The sequence below is a fragment of the Barbus barbus genome (assembly GCF_936440315.1).
Source record: "Barbus barbus genome assembly, chromosome: 48".
In the NCBI taxonomy this organism is placed as follows: Eukaryota; Metazoa; Chordata; class Actinopteri; order Cypriniformes; family Cyprinidae; genus Barbus; species Barbus barbus.
This window is the reverse complement of record NC_136726.1, coordinates 9,659,886-9,681,356: the sequence shown is the minus strand read 5'-3', so window position 1 is coordinate 9,681,356 and position 21,471 is coordinate 9,659,886. Positions and strand designations below refer to the sequence as shown.

The 21,471-nt window shown below is 35.3% G+C and overlaps 1 protein-coding gene across 2 annotated transcripts; it reads right to left on the bottom strand.

Moving 5' to 3' along the window:
• Positions 1–616: 616 nt before the first annotated feature.
• Positions 617–19,998, bottom strand: LOC306866710 (TBC1 domain family member 2B-like). Of its 2 annotated transcripts, none has more exons than XM_079411995.1 (13): positions 19,838–19,998; positions 16,059–16,203; positions 13,265–13,430; positions 11,888–12,060; positions 11,561–11,787; positions 7,869–8,261; positions 7,447–7,557; positions 6,752–6,948; positions 4,769–5,263; positions 4,525–4,642; positions 3,876–4,061; positions 3,435–3,556; positions 617–2,379 (listed from the first exon to the last, which is right to left on the bottom strand). In XM_079411995.1, exons 2-13 carry the CDS (start codon positions 16,183–16,185, stop codon positions 2,184–2,186), a joined length of 2,511 nt encoding a protein of 836 aa, XP_079268121.1. In that variant the 5' UTR covers positions 16,186–16,203; positions 19,838–19,998; the 3' UTR covers positions 617–2,183. The 2 variants fall into 2 exon arrangements, with proteins under 2 accessions (XP_079268121.1, XP_079268120.1); XM_079411994.1 differs by lacking the exon at positions 19,838–19,998 and adding an exon at positions 18,326–18,755.
• Positions 19,999–21,471: the final 1,473 nt, after the last annotated feature.

The following is a 21,471-nucleotide window of genomic DNA, read 5'->3' as shown; positions in this document are numbered from 1 at the left end:
ATGTTACAAATAATTTGGGATTTGAGTCAAGCTGTTTAAACTGTTCGAAAGAACCGAATTGAGGAAAGAGTCGGACTTTCTTCCACATTTTTGAACACGTTCACGCGAATGAATCGTTCATGTGATTCGGTTCCTTTACGGTGATTCATTCAAACCCGGTTATCACCTTTGGATTCGGAGTTGATAGAACACGCTGTGAATGTTGGGGTCTGGGATATAAATTAAAAAGTTACTCGACATTATTTACTGTATTATTTGTTTGATCCGTTATGTTTGCACTATTATCGCCATCTGCTGGTCATGGTAAGCAACATCAGAGGTTGTATCTGTGCGAGACAAACTAATATAGTCGACAAATAATATGGGTATTGTATTTTTTTACATGAAAATTACATACAGCCTGTGTATTAACAGTATATTTTAGGTGCTATAGGATTTGATATTTTAATATTATATAACCATCACAAAACAGGAAGGGTTTAAGATATGGTTACCCCTCTCTCTTGTTGTGCTAATGCAGTATTTCCTGTAGAAAATATGTAGAAAGACCTTTGCAGCTGTTGTATTGTTTATGGAGGAGGCTACTGAGATGTTTAAGAAATACACAAACAAAATTAAAACAATTGTATGCAACAGAAATTTATTCGATGATCATGCACAAGTAAAAAAAAAAATCAGAATTGGAGGATTATGTCATAAGACAAGTTTCAGAAACATTACAAATAATTCAATAATTTTGTATACACATTAAGGCCTGTGCAATGCATTGCATCGAGCAACAGCATCAAAGATGGTTTGAAATCATAGCTTACTCGCTGAAGACATAAGAAAACTGCTATAATAAGTCAACATACGTTATGGCTATATAACATGGAGAATATGAAAGATTATCTGGACAACTAATGTCCCAACAAGCCTGAGACTGCAATTTATAAAAAGAGAATGAAATATGCGAACATGGGCTTAGTTTGACTTAAAATAACAGAATAACACAGTTCTATTATAAAGGAATTGTGGGTGACAAAATCTACATGCAAAACCCTGGCCATTATGAGAGACCGGCTCTCACAGTAAAACCAAAAATCATCAGTTTTACGGTTTTGTTCGTCTTGACATTTGCAGTCATACTAGCAGGTGATCAAATGTATAATGTGTGTATTCAATACCATAATGATATGGAGTAAAATATATATAAACTGCACTAAATGTACTTGCACTAATATTTAAAAGGGTACACAGCTTTTCCAAGCATTCACGTCTGTAACAGATGACTTTGAAATGACAGAAGCAAAATTATACACTGAAAGTTAAGAAAAGTGCTAGTTATTCAGACATTAGACAGGCCCTTATGGATTGTTACTCCATTTTTAATTTTAAGTGAATTTCAGTAACAACATACAACACAAACACTTTCTTAGAACCTTAGAAAAAACAAACAAGCAAAACCTCAAATTTTCCACATTATCTTAAATTTGAGCAGCTTCAGGATTCGCTGTGGATTTTAGACTGACAGCAAATGTGCATTTTGCATCTAGAACCTAAATACATGAGAACCGATGCTTATGAAACATGTTAAAAAGTCATGCAATATGGCAGGGTTTGGTAATCACGTCCTGAGCAGACAGGAAGTACTGTTAGGTAGATCTAACACATATGTGTGTTTTTCCACTCCTTGACTGGACAGCAAATTTACTTTACCGAGTACCGAAAAGTACCGAATGTTTAGAAAGAGGGCAGGCCTCGTAAACTTGAATTTGATTTAAATCAAATTATCATTCAATATAATACAAGCACTGATATGATTATTACAAGTAAATAAACAAATGAAGTTTAATAAGTGCGGCTGAAAGAAAAAGTGGCGTCCGGGATTGTACATCCTAATATGTCCAGCATAATGAAAGTGTATCAGAATTTTGACACTTGTCCAATCCGCACCAATCATTACTACCTAAATGCAAAGTATTATAATTTACTTTAATACTGATTTTGGTCAATGTACAAATGGATGAAATACTGGACAAGACAATGAAAATAGATGTCCATTTTGATTAATCAAAAGGAATACTGTTCTTTGGTCTCTTGAAGTCACAGTTTGTTAAGTGAAATACACTACAAAAAAGAGAATAAGACACAATGTGATTGGCTAATCAGCTTTGCAGGTCTGGTCCCTTATTGGCTGTGGTTCAGCTGTCCTCGTCGTCGTCACTGATGAGTGTGCGGCCATCCAGGGTGGTGTCTCTCTCCCGCAGGAAGGTCTGACGGATGGCTTCCAGCTCGGTGAGCTCCAGACGGACCTTCTCCAGGTGGAATGTGCGACGGTTCTGGATCTGCCTCAGTGGGAATGGGTTCATGTCCACAAAGGCCATGCTCATCAACTTCCTGTGAGAAACGAAAGATCATATATAACATAAGGTAATAAATCAATTGAAAATATAATAAATAATAGACAATGTTCCTGTAAAATGGTAGCTGAAATGAAACAAGTTGCTTTCCCAACTCAAACAGCACAGTACAATAAAAAAATATTTCAAAACATTAAGGAAAAAAATTTATTATATATATAATAAATATTTACTACAGCAACAACAACAATAATAATAAAAACAATGGTTATTATTACAAATATTTAATAATATAAATAATAATAATACATTACTCAATTTATTATTTATAATAGACAGATAACGTTCCTGCAAAAAATACATAAATTGATTATATATAATATTTATAATAATAATAATAATAACAATTATTATTATTATTACACATTTAATAATAATATATTACTCAATTTATTATTTATGATTAAATTAAAATTGGTTATATATATAAATTTACAATAATAATAAAAACGATTATTGTTATTACAAATATTTAATAATATTACAAATAATAATTTTAAAATAATGTTATTCAATTGATTATTTATAATAGAGACAGATAGATAGAGTTCCTGCAAAAATACATAAAAATGTATTATAATATTTACAATAATAATAAAAAACGATCATTATTATTACAAATATTTAATACTATATAAATAACAACGTTATTCAATTTATTATTTATAATAGATATATAGACAACATTCCTGCAAAAAATACATATGTATAATATATAATAAAAAATAGATATTATCCGTGCACTGCATTTTTATTATTATTATTATTATTATTAATTCAGCTGACGTGTATCAAGTTGTTTTCCCAACTCTGATGAATCAAACCACAAATGATTACAAAATGTCAAAACATTTAAAGAAGAGAATATAATTAATATGTATAATAATAATAATGATAATATTATAGTATTTGTGTATTTGTTATTAGTCCAAAAAAAATTATGATTATGTGAAAATAATATATTTTTAAAAAAGTATATAAAAGTGTATTTCATGATCATTAATTACTATCCCTTACACCTGAAGCACAAACCTTGCATCCAAGATTGTATGTGTGAAGTACCGAAGGTACTTGAAAATGGTCATGGGATCCTGGAGCTTTAGAAATTCCTCTTCTTTGTATTTGAAGAGTGCAAGAGCAAATCTGAAAATGATCTAAAAAGAGACATCAAAACTATCAGCACACATGGAGTCCTGCCACCCTGAAACAACCAGACTAATATGACTCATTATTAATCATAAGAAAGGCAAGTATTAAAATATTATCTAAGTGTCTGAGGATTTACAATGCTCATTTTAGATTTGTCAGTAATGTCATGTCATCTGTATTGTGGTTATATAAACTATTAATTAGACAAAAATGAATAACTCCCAGGCTTCAAGGGAAAATGATGCATTAATGGCATAAAGTCAGCACACAGCTGTTTGATTCAGTAGTATTGTTGAAGGACCATATCTACATAATTCTCAATACCTTGGGTCCCTCATAGAGAAAAGCATCCCAGATCTTGAAGAGGATGTCACTGACCACACTGTCCACAAACGCAACCAGAAACCAGTTGAAGGTGATGAGAGAGGTGTCCACCTTATAATGCTCAAAATGAGCATGAAGCCTGGGTAACTTCTCGTACATCAGGTCCTTCAACACACGCTGATCTACCTACATCAAAAACAAGACAGTCAAAAACAATCAATTCAGTCACCATTAGCAGGTCTGGCAAAAGTTCATTTTGGACTCTGCTGCAGCCACATGTCAGCAATGAAATGCCATAACTAGCAGCGTGCCAATAATGTGGTTTCAATTGAAAAGCACTTGGCTAGTTACTCTGCATACAATCATGCGGTTAGTAACCGGAAACTAAGGTAAAACATGACACTGTTCATAAGGCCAAAATGTGGTAAAGTTTGCTCAACAAGCATGTTAATGTCTTGTCGATGGAAAGGAGCCTGAAAACTCAACGTCATTGTGACAGATGACAGAATAGAAAAGAGATGTGCCGTTAGCCTGCTGCTAGTGAGTCATATCCAGCAAACAAAGACATTGTCAAAGCCCCGTGTGCCAATCGCCAGTTTTTGGGGAATTTTTCTTGACTGTGAAAGAGAGAACAATCTTGAAACAGTACCTGCGAGCCTAGCAGTGTTTTAGTGTAATAGTCACGTGGCATGAAAACCTCCACAATAGCCACGAGACACCAGAAAGCATCTTCTTGGTCCAAATACAGAAGAGCAATAGCTGCCAGCCTGAAAGAATCAGAAATCTCTTTCAGGTCTATAGATTTTAAGATGTTGATGTAACTTTAGACATGAGGAAACACAAACACCCCACCAATGAACTTGAGAGCTGATGGAATCGCTTGGATCTGATACCTGTTGAGGCCTTGGCAGTAGCCGATATCTGGATTCCTCCAGGAGAAAGCCAGCAGCACGTTCCTGAGTTTCTGGATGCCATCCAAGTCAGGAGAAGCATAGTGCTTGTTGTTAGGAAGCGTCCGGAGAAGATCCAGCTCTATCTGCTTACAGGCCGGGTTTGGTTTTTTGTTTGCCGTGGACAGAAGTTTCTGGTAATAGTCTTTTGACACGTCGTCTCGTATCTTCTTCACATGGAAGTTAACGCACCAGCTCCACACCTTGGAACGGTGGTTATGGGGAACGCCACTTCGCATCAGCGCTTTAAGCTCTGGAGATCGAACCAACTCTCTGTTCATGGTGATGGCCAGGTAGTTGTCCCACTTTACTCTAACTGAGGTCTCCTGGTCTGTCAGGGAAAGGGACTTCAGGTCTAGCGCTCTCTTTTTTGCTTCAAGTTTTTCCTCATCATCCTCCTCCTCTGGGACAGTTTTGAAGCCATAAATATCATACTCACTAAATGAGAAAGTAAACAGTATCACTGGTTATATGGTTTACAAGCAATTCGTAACAAAAGAGCCAACAATCTATAAAGTAACAAAGCCAAATTTCATAGTAATAAGCAACTAGTTGGCGACCAAACACGATTGAAGATGGGATCTTTAGAAGGGTGGCAGCACAAAAATTAAAGTAAACAAAAGAAAAGTCAAACTGGATGGTGACCGAGCTAGTTCTACTGTTGTCTTGGTAACAGAAAGTTTGAAGTTGCCAAATTCTATAATTCTGTATAATTTTTACCTACAAGTACCTACACATGTAATGTTAGACAAGGTTTCTGGTACCAGCAATCAAAATTTTCCTTGTACATGACCATGTCTACCTTCTCTCAGGCTTCTACAATTAAACCGGTATTTTTTTTTTTTGCTACTGTACCTAAAGCCCGATTCGGATGGTAATCGTTTCTCATATGGACGTCTGTAAAAAATTAATTTACATATCACTGTGATCATGCGAACCCGAGAATGCGCTGCTCACGTGGCCAGTCAATGAATTTTATTTGCAAATTTATTCTTATTATTGTGTGACATGTATTTAAAAAGATTTATTATTATGTAAAATATATTCTTATTATTCCAAGCATATTTTATCATGTATAATCCTATTTATTATTTAATTCTGTTTAAAAATAGCAAAATAGACACGCTACAGTTATATATAATTATACGTGATATATATCCGTTTATAATACACATTTTAAAATTGTATTGCATACCTGCTGCTGCCATAATAAAGACCCATTTCGAATGTTTACGTGCTATTCTTCTCTTTCTGCTCTCACTCACTGTGGTGGAGCACTTATGAAGTATTGCGCTTTTAAATACTTTCCAGCATTTCAGAAATAAATATGTATGCAAATTACATCAAAGTACAACAGTTACTGTACAGTGTTCGGGAGTGTTCAAAAAGGGTTTAAACACAGAATTTTGAATCGATTTCTTCTCATAAACTCAGAGATGTGGATTCGGACAGCAATTAAATTACCATACGACCTTGGTGTTTGTCAAAAAACAGTAGGTAATTCAGCCGGAGATTTTCACAGGGGTGGTGAGAGAAAAACACAGACGTCCTGGATTCGGACGGCAATTAAATCACCAACTACCCCCTGTATATGGTGAAAATCATTTACGTCCCCCTGAGAAACAATTACCGTCCGAATCGGGCTTTTTTTTTTCTGAATCCAGGACGTCTGTGTTTTTCTCTCACCACCCCTGTAAAAATCCCCAGTTGAAATTAAGAATAATTCCTGAATACAGAAAACATGTTTATATCTTAAAAAGGATGGTCAACATTTTCATGGTTGTGATTTCTTTATCTTGCCAACTTCTGTATAACACATTTTTCCAGCTAAATTTGCATAAATAATCTAGATTGCAATAAGGAGGTATACACTGAGGATCTGTACATATAAAAGCAAGAAAAATACTATTTTTCGCAGCATGATACCTGACAGCATTGGGTTTGAAGATAGGGTATTCCTGTTGGTCAGAGCTCTCCACCTGTAGTGCATCTTCTAGTAAGCGGGTGATGACCTCTCCACTATAGGTCTGCTCTGAAGAGGAGCAAACGGGAGACTTCACTTCCTGTAATAGAACCAGGTACTTACTCTCCAGCTGACACAGCTTGGCCTCCAAACTGGTGCACTGTAGAACACACAACAAAGGAAAAAAGAACATGTGAAGAACAAAAAAAAATGATTCCTCGGAAATCAAAAACATGCACAGGCAATAGGGCAGTCCGATTAATCGAAATCGAATCGCAATCGTGATTTGAGACTTTGCAGTTTGCTAATCAAAAAGCCTGCGATGTGGACGCGATATTACTCTGTTCCAGAGCATATGCATGACTTGCATGCCTTGAGTGGCAGTCTTACTAACCAACAGAGTGAGCGCACCTCCATTCTCCCCGATCAGCACTGCTCTAGCCAACTGCGTAAACGGCCACCATTTAAAAATGGTCAGATCGAAAGTTAGGCAAATTAAAACTAAAGAAAAACATATGTAACTTAAGCTTCGAATTCAGGCAACCTTGCAAAGGTTGGAATGCTAGGGAAAAGGAAATGCTAACATGGCACAAAGAAGGAATCTGCAAACATAACATCCAGGGTGGTTTGTGTGCAGTGCGTAGCTAAAGTCACAGACCTTTGCCTCCAGCGCTTTCTCTCTGGATTCAGCATTTCTTCTTAAGACCGTCAACTCCAGAATTTCTTTGTTTAAGAAGTTATTTTGGGATTTGTAGCCCTGAAGGCTGTCCTGGAAAAGTGTGAAAACACAAAACGTAATATGTGAGACACCAAAGATAATGTACAAAACAGTCATGAAGCGTTTATAAATCTAACCTTCAATATATAGAAAACTACTACCAAAAGTATCCGAGACTTTAATTGGTCTTGTGATAAAAGACTCAAAGAGTTGACTTGAACTCAACGTGTTCTAACATGCCTTAGTCTTGCATGCAGCTCTTGCCTATGTCAGATATATTTCACCCTACGCTCCCACTGATTTACAATCTCACAAACACATTTACATATTCAGATGCATATATTAGGATGTTCTTGTGCTACCTTCAGGATGTCCAACTCTTGTTGTTCCCTAGTTGCACTAGGTGAGTTGCATTCAGCCGACTGGGTTCCTTCATCACCACTCTGCTGGGAAAGTTTAATGATGACTTCGTCCTTGGCCTGAATGGTCTCCATGAGCATGCCCAGCTGTTCATTTATCTCCCCAACTTTGATCTTCAAACTCTTCAACTCCTGTTGAAGACTCTCCTTCTCCAAGGCTAGCTTCTCCATGTGCCCACAAAGGTCTTTGATCTGGGTGTCCCGCTCTGCCAGGGCTTTGTCCACCTCATTCTCAGCTTGGTTATGACTGTGAGGCCCCATGTTCCCAGGAGACACAGTGGAACGCCAATCGCATTGGGAGCTACGTAGTGTTTGTTGGAGAAGATGAACCAACTCCTGGTAGAACAGAATACTGTGTGAAGCTCAAGCCTCTGAGATAGTTCAGCAGAGCACAGTGACCTATCAATTACTCGGATAAACTACCCAGAAACACCAAATGATCAAACAAAATGGGGATCCTTGTAGTCATTGATTACTCTTTAAATCCTGAGGTCAAAGTTTGCAATGGTAGCTATCTGCTCCTGAAGGCCTACTACCTAAAGCCCAAAACACACTGCACGATTTTAGCAATCCTATAAGATCACTGCATGTCACACTGTGCAACACGGATCTAATAAACTTGGGTACGACATGCATGTAAACTGTGTATGATGATGAAACCTATTGACTCGTACGCTACGACGCACATTACTACAAAAGAATAAAATGTCATCAGCATGCGCTAGTGGTAAACAAAAAAAAGAGCATGACAAATCACACTTTAGCAGTTGTATTTTTTATGTGTGCTGAAAAAAAGTGGCATGTCACGTTGATTTTATGTCACATTTTTATTGGTTGGTCAGTAAACGTGGATCGTACTTGCAAACAGTGCGATGATCATGCTGTGTATCGTAGGCTATCTTTGATCGCAAGACCATGACAACGCCTGTCTTTGAACCTCTCTCACTATACGACACAGGACCACCGATTAGAAGACACGATCACAGAAATCGCCACGATTGCTTCACGATGCCAATCTTTGGTCTGGGACAGCCGAAAATCGTGCAGTGTGTTTAGGGCTTTACTATCCTTTCGAGCAGGGTTGGGCAACTTTGGTCCTGGAGGGTCACTGTCTTGCAGAGTTTAACTCCAATCCTAATCAAACACATCTGCCTGCAGCTTTCTAGTGATCTTGAAGACATTAATTAGCTTATTCAGGAGTGTTTGATTAGGGTTGGGGCTAAACTCTGGAGGACAGTGGCCCTCCAAGACAGAAGTTGCCCAGCCCTTCTGTAGAGTTTAGCTCCAGCCCTAATCGAACACACCTGAACCAACTAATCAATGTGTTCTGAAATACTTAACAAGCAGGCGTGTTGGAGCAGAACTGGAACTAAAATCCACAGAAACGTAGCCTCCAGGAGCAGGGTTGGCTACCCCTGCACTTGAACCAGCTGGCACGAAGTCTTTACATAAGATCAACTTGCTTGCTTAATTTGCTTGGCACAATAAAGAGAACTCAGAACACTTGCTTTGGTAGCACTCTTAACTGGGGTCAAAATAAGTTGGGGGTTTGTTCGGGAAGCAATTTGTGTTACATTCTGACCCTAGAATAGTTTGGTTTTGTATTAGGTATTGTTTTCCAAATCAGATCATCATTTTGGAGAAAGGTTTTGATAACCTTGAGCTATCAAACGTCATTTATCGTCATGGACTGGTGAATTATCACCAAACTGATATAACAAAAAAAAGAGACCTGGAGATCAAATAAAGTTAACCATTATTCTGTACAAACATTCAATTTACTAGTTCCTCATGACAAGGAACTGAAATGCAGTTTCAAAGAGAGACCCATTGCTCAGTTTGTTGTCTTTGGATCAAGTTTTAGTTTGATAGATACTTTTCTCAGCATGTTTTTATTAAGTTGTAAAATTAAATTTTTAGTAAGTTTCTCAGCATGTTTTAATAAAACAACTGTATTTTCAGTCAATAAGTCTCATCACACCTAATTCAGTGAGTAACTGAAAACATTTTTAGGGAATATGCAAATGGTAAAGAAAACATGTTAATAAAATATTATCAATAATGTTGTAATTATGAATAAACATAGTATTGTTTATATGTTATACAGAATCATTATCTAGAGTTGTTAGAATGTTAAAAGCACAGCCAGGGGCCAAAGGGGAACTTTAAAGGGAAAAGCACAACAACAGTACCCATTTTGTGGTTCTCAAGGCCCTTGCTTAAGATGTGCTGACACCTTTATAGAAAAGCACACAGAAATATACAGCTGATGTAAGAAATGGCTTACTGCACCAAAACCTGAAGGTACTGTAGATATAAGAAAAGTCTTTGAATTATAAATGTAGAGGATGAGTAGAATAATCAGACACTGTGTCAACATTCACTTGTACATGGGAAATACCCATGTATGAGTTTTACAAGGAATGAGGAACTATCAGAAAACAGCTATGGCATTCCTATTAAAAAATTCTGTTTTGAACTGCTGCTAGCCTGTGCAGTAAGACTATATCAGCATGCTACAACATGGGGATTTTTTTTCAACTTGAAATAAAATAATTGTAGACACATTTACTGGCTGCCATCCCACAAGCAAATACTGTACTTACAGAACATGTTGAGAATTAGGAAGGGATTGCAAATTAACATTTTATACTAACGCCAGCTTGCTTAAACACCACAAAAATAAAATACAGTTTATGACCTTCGAGGATAAAACTTAATTGTGTCTTCATGGCTTTAAAAAAAAAAAAAAAACATTGGTCCCTACTAGGGGTGGGCAATATGACCAAAATCTTATATCACGAAGTGAGTAATTTTATTTCATGGTAACGATATATCACAATATAGTTATCTTTGCTTTAATTAAGGTCTTTATGATATCCAAATTTTGATAGTATAGACATTTCATAATTCTTGTCTCCAGTGTCAGTATTACAAAAAAAATAAACTAATACTAGCCGAGATTAAAAAACAAAACAAAACCTAAACTCAAGCTCACTGAGGACAAGTAAATAGTCAGCGATGAAATAAGAATAAAAAATTATTACAAGCAATAGGACAAAAAATGAATAAATAAGAAATGTTCTTCACTGTGTACATTAAATACATATTCTTCTTATTAAAGTTACAAAATTAATTTAGTCAAGAGCAGTGAGAGACTTTCTCTTTTGTCGTTTGATTAACATGATTGACAGACAGCAGGAATATTAGACTGCTGTCACTTTAAGAGCTGCCTGGATCCAATATACTGTTTCACATGTTTTCTTTCTCAGCTGTTTGCTTTCACTGAAGACCTAAATGTTACTGTTTAATACTGTTTCCGAAGATACTTGTAAAAACGGGCATTTTGACACAGAAGTGTGTGTATAACCGTTCAAGGCCTACAAATATAACTCCATTCAATACTCCTTCGCCTCTCTGACAGCAGTCAGAAACAGTCAGCGCACACATTTAGCAAAATGAGTTCTCTTTCGCTGCTGATTGCGTTTCAACTGCTTAAAATCACTTGTTTTTAAACCGTAATGCTTAAAAATGAATTGCAAATGATAAGTTTTCATGACCATGTAACTGCGATAGAGACAATAGTCCAAAATCTCTACCGGTTGACATCCCTACCTGATTTACTCATATCATACCTTCTGACCGGCGAGCTGTTCTCTGAGCTGGTTTTCCTGCTCCTGCAGCTGGTTGATCTCCTCCTGCTGGCTCTGAATGCGGAGCTGCAGTTCGGAGGTCTTGGTCTCGTTACATTCAACCGGCGAGCTCTCTGCACTGCGGTTGGGTTTCCCAGAGCCCACGTGAAAGGGCCGTTTCATTCTCGAGGGGTTGCGGAAGTCAAACGTGAACGCTGAGCCAATGGAGTCTGTGGGCGGTCAGGAGTGACAAGACAGGCACAGTTTCAGAGGCCTTCAGTTTAACTGAATCATTTGTTTGTCATTAAAATATCTAAACAATCATCTTACATCGTTGGAGGTGAGATGGGCTTTCCCGGCGCTGGCCGTCAGATGGAGGTTTGTGCTCTGGTGTGTCTTTGGGTGGAGGATCCACCATCTCCCAGTCCTCACTGTTGGCTGTGTAAAACACACTGCGCCTGTTTTCTCCTCCTCGGCCGGCCCGCAGGTGAGACATGCTATTTCTGATAGATGGTGGGAGAAACAAGGAAATGTTATCATGCAATATAGGTACAGAAAAGCAAAATTCATATAATATGTAACCAAAGACTGAACTTGCTACTACTGCTGTCAAATGCTGTCAAGAGTTAATTTGAAATCTGGAGATGGTAAAAAAGTTCCACTCAAACACGTAATAATATGGCATACGTGTTACATTTGTCTTGATGTCATAATGTTCTGCGATTACTGTTTTTTAACCTCTCTCACATGACATTTATAAGTCTTCTTTTATTTGCATAAAGGGTCAAAGTATTCTATTGCCAGCCTCTTAAAAGCTAACATGGAGCTGCTGTAGAATTTCCAGCTATTTTAGTTTGTTTATCTTTGCTGAAACCCAGATTCAGTCCTCTGGCCGACTTCAGCATTACGTCATCCAAACAGACGCGTCCAAAGTCTTTTGGAAAGTTTGAAAAAGAGTTCACACATGGCAACAGTTGGGAAAGTAGCTAAATATGAATAATTCTAAATCAAGTTACAGATGTACCTGTAATTTTGTCCATTTATAATTAGACATGCATAAATAAAGAGAATTAAAAGTGACAAATTCTTCTGTCTCAACCACAATACTCAAAATACTTTTACAGTACAACTTGTCAGTTATCAGACTATAGTTGATTGCATTGCCAAAATTATTATTATTTATAGGTTTCAATCTGATTTGGCTAATGTTGAAAGCAGATAGAATTATCATATTAATATAATATTATGACAATATTTTGAAAGAGCATATTCTTTTCTCATTACAAAGTACTTAAGCTGCAACTAGCACTTATTTTGATAATCAATCTGTTGATTTTTCTAATATTTCTAATATTAGGTTTCTAATATTGTTTTAATACAAACTATATAGAGATTTTCACATTATCAGACCAAACAACAACAGCTTTTGTCCACAGTTTTAAAGCATTAGGACAGTTAAATTATGAATGAATAAAGAAATATACCCCCCCCCCCCCCCCCAAAAACAAACAAACAGACAAACTGTAATTTCTTATCTACTTCATTATTATTTATATAATTACAGTTGTTGTTCTTTTACAAATATCTTTTATCTTTATAATTCATAATGCTTGCTCTACATGCAGGATTTCAATTAATACAGTAAACCTTGATGCCACATGATGCCCAATAGCTGTCCATCCCAGCATGAGTTTCCCAGCCTCCTACCTGATCTCAGAGCCCCAGTGTCGGAGGGAGTTGAGAGCTGCGTTAGGTTGTGCCACAGGGTTACGCAGCAACTGGAGCCCGACCAACCCGTCATTGTCCATCTCCACGGCAAAGTCACTCCGAACACTTTCCATGCTCTCGTTGGGCTTCTCACAGAGCATTGCTTCTAAAACAACACAGTCACAGTTTGAGTTATCAGTGTTCATTTGCATATCTCAACAGTCACAGTTAGAAAATCTGCACTAAAGAGAAACAAGTGATTTCATCCTACAAAAGGCTTTCTGTATCCCTCATTAACATATGTTCAAATAATGACTTTATTCATAAACAGCCGACACATTTTTTTTTATCAACACTCAATGTTTCATGGGTTTTTCCAACTAACAGCAGTAACAGGGTTGACAGTTTGTTGTATGAATAAATACTGCATGTAGATTCTGATGAAAAGAAATGTAAAATTATTTATATAATATATATGTATATAATTATATATGTATAGATTACATAATGCATTTTTAAAAAGAAATTAAAGGTGTTTCCCCAGGTTATGCAACACTGTTACAATTAAATATCCCTTATTAAATTAAACTACAATTGCTTATACCTGTCAAAATTGCATCCTTTTACAAATGTCTTCTTTTTATAGTTGATCATCTCTGTGTTTTTGTATTTTTGTCCATAGAGGACAATCTTAAAAATGATCAACCCTGTTACTGTGATTTTGTGCAGTAAAGAATGGATTATAGTAAAGCAGATATTTATAGAAACATTAGCAATAAACTATTTCTAATAAACACCATGTAGTTCCATGCACAAGGTTAGTAATGTCTAAATTAACTCTAAAATTGTCAACCCTGTTATCCTTGTTAGTTATCTTGCAGCATATATGTGTGTTAATTTGTGCATTAATATGCTGTCAGTTCAAAACAAATATGTCGTGGATTTTGATGTGAGAGGACAAGAGAGAATCTCTTTTTCACGTAGAGGAAGCGTTGCTATGGATTATGAACTAACAGACTTTAAAGTTAAAAACCCCTTAATGATACATTTCTTTATGACAAACATGCATCATTTCACTTCACTAGACGTTAATTGATGGACTGGAGTGGTGTGGATTACTTGTGGATTATTGTGATATTTATATCAGCTCTTTGGACTCTAATTCTGACGGCACCCATTTACTGCAGAGGATCCATTGGTGAGCATGTAATGTAATGCTAAATTTCTCCAAATCTGTTCTGATGAAGAAACAAACTCATCTACTTGTTGGATGGCCTTAGGGAGAGTAATTTCTCAGCAAATTTAGATTTTTGAGTGATCTATTCGATTAAAACACCCCACTAAATCAGTCTTTTTATATGCAGAGCTATAATCTTCATATAATGAAAATATCGTATTTTGGAAGTATCAGAAACCACTACATAAAGTGATACTCTGATACTCTGGTGCAATAATAATGTTGCTGACTCATATCTATATTTTAAATAGAGCTGTACTACCATAAGACAAACATTAATGTGATACCAAGAAAGTTTACTATAATTTAGCTTCACTTTACTATTGTTATCAATGGTCAGTAACAATGGTCAGTAACAACTATGTTAAGTAATTTCATTAAATGATTACTGCATAGAGATTCACAGGTGCATTTGTTTTCTGTTAATTAAAAAATGGCTTGCTAAGTGACAGTAATAAGGAGGAAGCACACTGGCTTTTTGTTTTGGTTCTGCCTTTTCAACTTCTAAAACAATACTAAATGCTACAGCTATTCTCATACAGCAGAAACCACAAAACTGTCTGGGGGTTTAAAGAACTTTTATAGTCCCTAATTAAAAGAAAACTTGTGCATACATGTGTATACAAAACTAATTTTCATGCAATTTGAAAAATATTTTTAAGGTTATCAGAAACATAAATTGAATAGTACATGTTCACAAATAAAAAATACGGAGTGTCTATTTACACGAAGTACAAATAGCCCACCTTGTTGGCAAAGGCTATTTACACTAAATCCACCCACCAAGGTGTGATTGGAATAGTCAACACTGAAAAAATACGCTCATTTTACATCAGTTTCAGTGGCGTAGATGGTAAGGCGTATGCTTTTTGACGTGATCAACCAGAGTTCGAACCCGCCTTTTGCCAAACTTTTTTTCTCCCTTTTCAAATCTCATATCGCATCGGAAAGGAAATAATCAAAAAGTTGAAAATAAAGTATCGGGTAGGGTTAGGGTAGGTGTAGGGAGGGCTTTTTTCCCAATAAGGTGGCAATAATTTACATAAAACTATAATTTAACAATACGTTATTATTGCGTACTGTTTTATTATGTACTACAATACTGAGGTGCAGATAATTGCCACTATTTGCAATAAGTAGTATATAAATAGCAGAAAATCTTGCTATTTTAACAGTGTAAATAGAACCTATAGCTATTTGCATTTAGTGTAAATAGCATATCATTAAAAAAAATACTATTTTCATTTGGTGTAAATAGAATCCATTGCTATTTACACTTAGTGCAAATAGCCGCTGCCTAAAAAATAACCTTCTACTTGTATATTAATCAGCTGGAAACTATGTAAAACAGTGTCACATGGCCTGAGGAATCATGCACATTTATGATCTTTGACTCACCTCACATAAGCAGCAACAAACTACAGGTTGACAATATGACAACATTAAAAAAAAATCCACATATGAATAGAGGCCATGACCAACAGCTGATTTTTATCATTATTTCTTTCAGTGCATTGTGTGTTCGTCACAGTCTGCTCACTTCTCCATATATCTCACCTGCATCTTTGGCCACCAGGCCCGTATGTGGAAAAAAAGGGGTGGGGGAGCACCAGCTGTCTCGGTGGCCAGACATGTTGCAGAACTCCCATCGTTTCTGCTGTAACTGCTGCAGCCAATAATGCATCACCTGCCTGCTGGGCGCCTGCACGCAGAAAGAAGAAAGAAAGGTAGTGTGAAACCAAGGCTCTATTTTTGTTTTGTTGTTTTGTGGTATAACAGTAGTCTAGGGAGGAACAGGGACAGTTGTGAATGTGACTGTCCCCTTTGAGAATCATCATGCTTGTTTCATTCTCAGTTCCAGTTTACGGTTCGGTGATGAAGTTGCTCTTTAACTGTGAGAAACAAAATATATGTAAAAAACAGAAAAAAGTTTTAAACGCTAATAAATAGTCATTGGCTGTATCCACAATAAAGAAAAAAATTCCAAATCTAATTTAAAACACAAGGTTTTTGAAACATACTCTTTGTATTCATGTTGGATTCATATGCCTTTGAAAATCTTTACATTTAATGCACCTTTAAATATCATCAAGTGAAAACTAATAACATTTATTTTCTTATTTAACATTTTCTGTATATTTTTTCAGTGTAAAATGTATTGCTTACAAATATCATGAATAATTAATTCATAAATACCATTACATTTTACATAATCAACTTTATATTTTATTCATAAATATTTATTTATATTGTATTTCTAATAATTAATAATTTTTTATATTTATATTTGTGTGTATATATTAATTAATGTTTCATTAAATATTTTTTAATTATAGATATATAGATAGACTATTAATATAATCTCTATTATATAATTGAATGATTCTTTTATTTATTGTTTTTTTGCACTTTAATTATTTATTAGTCAATTGCACCACATGATTTTGATTTGGTTGAAAGACCAAAATTCAATCTTTAAATATGTTTTTATGAAATAAAAGATTATTTTAAACTACTTACTTCTTTTAAACAATTTCCTTCTTTTAATTAGGTTTTTCCTTCATTATGATATCAGGACAGTTGTATTTGTATTACCTGGACATTTTCGAGTTTATGAAAATATTAAAACAAATTTGACTTCAGATGTATAATTCAGAGGATAAAAACATGCTTTTTACATGCATTTTTATATAGTTTTGAATAAATTAATAAACCCAACAACAGCCTGTTGAAACCCATAATGCATTTAGTTAAAGGGTACACACAGCTCATCTTCAGTCAGTACAGGCGTGCTGGGAACTGTGCCAGTCTCACTGACGATCTGTTTGAAGACATTCCCTTCAACCTAGCTCCTGATCACAAATAGTTACACCACAGCATCACGAGGGCCCGTGAAATACATGAAAAATGAAGTAAATACATAGAAAATGAACTTGAAGTTGAGAAAGCGACATCCTGTTATATTACTAAATAGATTCAGATCTGATAAACCGCTTTCTGTGTCCAGCGAGAAGACCAAACTACTGCAGAGCTTGCACAATTACAACAGCAACCTTGTGTTATAGTCCTACATTCTCCAGTCATGAGGCAAGTTGTTTAGAGCATTGATGAGTCCAGTATGTTATATTGTATCCTGACAACAGCTGAATGACTGAGCCAGTGTGCTTTGTGTAAAGAAACATTCCCTTCTCAGTACATGTACCCTTAAATAAATATAATCAAATCTGGCATCCGCAATTTTATACAATAATTTTAAGGGCTACACTTTACATATTCATATACAATTTACATTAAACAATTAAATTGATTAAAATATAATATTTAAAATAACATTTTCAGCTTCCGTTTTAATTTTACCTACAATTTTGCTGTGCTTTGTCATTTTAATTAATTTTTTATTAATTTCAGTATTATTTTTTATTAACTTTTATTTCATAACATATTTTTAATGTACAATATTTATAATTTATCGTAATATTCATCCAATCCAATAATAACCCTGATGTTTATACGTCTATATATATAATTTTAACTATAATAACCCTGATAATAGGAAAAAGGAGCGAAATTATGCATGCATGACAAAATCATAAAATGGAAAATATTAATTTATGCTCAAACATTAAAATACGCTTTTGACAGTAGCGATGGTCTGTAACCACTTGTTGCAAGTACAGTCAGTTCACAATATTAAAATGCACTAAGATAAGCATCTTTCAAAATCAAGGCAATAAATTCAGTGCATTTAATCTTTATATGGAAAACGGTCTCATGCATTTGATTTTTATTAGCATGGGCAGATCTATAATATCGATAGCCTATACCTTGAGCAGGAACTCCTTCCCCTCGGTGTGGATCTCAAAGAGCCCCTCTCCCACCTCCACATCATAGTTGAAACAAGCGTCCGCTATTTCAATGTGTCCCAGTGGAAGGGCGTCTTGAGGAGTCTTAAAATAATACAAGTAACATTTCCTGGGGTCGTACACAAACCAGCGCGTTTTGAAGCCTCTCAGGGGCCCTTTCCCTGTCAGTTTGTTCAGGTAGCCGCATAATTTGGCGCTCTGCTCCTTCGTGCCGTCGCAGTCGGACACATCGAAAGACCTGGCCGCCAGGATCCGGGAGTTCCTGCTGGGATTGGCAGCGCTGTCATCCTCCTCATGCATCTTTCTCAGAGCTTTCTTCTCCTCTAACAGCGGACACAAACTTTCCATATGTCACGTGACTTCCATTCTCGTGCTGCTGCCGCAGAGGATCATGGGACGTGTAGTTTTACTGTAGTTAGTGTGGGAAATATTGTGCCAACGCTAATGTATCTACTTGAAATATGGTTTAATATGGGATATTAGCTCGAGATCCGGCCAAAAAATAATTTGTATTTTAGTTTTTGGTTCATAGCTGAAAAATATAATTAAAATTATATAGTAGCCTATAAAATAATACATAACAAAATGATGATAATAATAATAATAAATATAACTAAACCTGTAAAAACAATATCATATAATATAATATTTTGGAAAATGGATGGATGCATTATATAATATGCAGGGATGTGTTCGGTCACACAAGGCTTTAACCTTTTGAGAATTATAAATATTACTGTGCAAACAACACTTATTATTATTTATATAATTTACAATACATATAAGACTATATTTATTTACCATATCTGAGCATTGTTTAATATATAATATCCTCTCTGGGTTTAAAATAAAATATATATAAATAAACAAAAACATTACATAACAACATATGAACATATTTATGAATATGATTTCACAAAGCCCCAGTACGTCTTCTTTAATAAACACCAGGATTTATCATGCAAGTTTCAGAGATATTACCACAAAATATATCCACAAAATATGCCTACATCACATTAACATTTATTTAACATATTTGGGCATTGTTTTATTTTTAATATACTCTCTGGGGGTAAAATAAAATAAAATAACAGAGGGAAAATATAATAATAATAACAATAATAATTATTATTATATTGAACTGCTATATCCGGGTGACCGTTAGGTGGCGCAAAAGAGTCATATATTTCCTTAATTCAACTTTAAGTGTGTGTGTTTGCCGTTTATATGCTTGTTTTACATATTATGATTATATTGAGATATGTATGTTTAATGTTCGTCTGTCAAACGTTTATAGCCAAAGTGATTAGCCTAATTACAGTCACATCCAGTAAAAGCTGACTTTGGGCGATTCCTACATCATTCCATACCCCCTAAAATACTAAAACAGAGCTCGATCCTATCCAGATGCAAGAGTGAAGACTGTATGATTCAGATACATACTTTACCTACAGCATACTCTGATATACTTACAGCAGACGTGTCTCCGCATCTAATGTTCAGAGTGATGAAACTTTAACCAGTTAAACTGTGTTTCCACGACGACGAAATATCTGCGGTTGCCATGGTTGCCTTGGTTTCCTGCAGCACAAGCCGCTCTCTGAGCTTTCCTCAAGGCGACATCTGTCTCTACTGACGCAGGTCAAGTTACAAACTGGTTTATTCACGCTCCGATACACGGTAATAGACACCCATATTAAAATGGGCAACAATTTAAACATTGTTTATTTTGCATAAACAGGTATAAAGTCCCGTTCACACCAAGAAGATAACTATTACTACTACGACAACACGAGATACCTTTCCAGCTCTTTAAAGTCAGTAGATTATGATTGTCTGTTGTTTTTATCGTTCATTAGCTGGAAAACAAATAAGCCATGCATAATAGCTTATAACAAAACGTGACCACAAAACCAGTCAAAAGGGCCAATGGTCAAAAAGGTGCAAAAAAATAAAATGTAAAAATACAGAAAAAATGCATTTAAAGTTGTCCAATGAAGTTCTTAGCAATGCAAATTACCAATCAAAACATAAGTTTTGATATATAGGAAATTGACACAATATGGAACATGATCTTTCTATAAAATTTTATAATTTTGACCCATACACTATATTGTTACAAACCTGTGCTACTTAAGACTGGTTTTGTGCTCCAGGGTCATACATATTAAAATATAACCTAGCATGTTGTAGGCTATTTATTTATTTACTTGTTGTTGTTAAAACACATCATTTAAATGCTGTGTCTAATGCCAAATTATTTTTAGCTTGTTTTTCCTTTTCTTGTGGTGGTTGTCTTAAAAAGATTCAGATCTTTAAAGCTGGCACACAAATCTGCAGCAAACAGACGTAACCGTCACTCTGGCATCCTCCACTGTAAACAGACATCTGTCTGACCTTTCTGAAATGTCACTCTGTCTGACTTGTATTCCTCCACAGTGTCTCAAAGATAAGTGTGAGTTTCCTTTTACCTTCGTGTTTCAACTTCTGGCCTCTATCTGCCGAGGTTCAAGTGGGTCATTCAACAACAAGTGTGTCATTTGTGTCGCTTAGAAGGTACACGTGACTTTTATGACTTCAACAATAAATAGCTGATGCCTTTTTTTTCTTTTTTTTTTTTGTGAGGACATAAGTTTCACTCAGAAAATGTGTACATTTTCTATTAAAACACTAGTTAATTTGACAAATAATGACAGAGAAATGGCAAATAACATGAACTTTTTAAATAGAAAAACTGAAATGTTAATTTCTTGTAAAAAAGTATTCCAAATAATCTTTGTTTCACATGCAACGTTGACTTTTTCTTCAGTTTTTCTTCAACTTTTTCATCATTCTTTCAGCAAGTAAAATCTTCAAGGACAAGGCAAATCCTTAAATTCAATTTTTTTTTTTTTGGGAAATTATACATTTTATTCAGCAAGGATACATTAAATTGATAAAAAGTAAAGACATTTATATTTGATTTCAAATAAATGCTGTTCTTTTGGACTTTCTATTCATCAAAGAATCATTAAAATTAATAAAATAATAACAAATATTAAATGAGGATCATGTGACACTGAAGACTGGAGTAATGATGCTGAAAATTCAGCTTTGCATCACAGGAA

Coding starts and splice junctions, on each gene's coding strand:
- LOC306866710 (XM_079411994.1), bottom strand. CDS start 18,712: ATGGAAAGTTTGTGTCCGCTGTTAGAGGAGAAGAAAGCTCTGAGAAAG. Junction 12,061..13,264: donor CACTGGGGCTCTGAGATCAG/GTAGGAGGCTGG, acceptor ACCATCTATCAG/AAATAGCATGTCTCACCTGC. Junction 4,062..4,524: donor AAACACTGCTAGGCTCGCAG/GTACTGTTTCAA, acceptor TTTTTGATGTAG/GTAGATCAGCGTGTGTTGAA.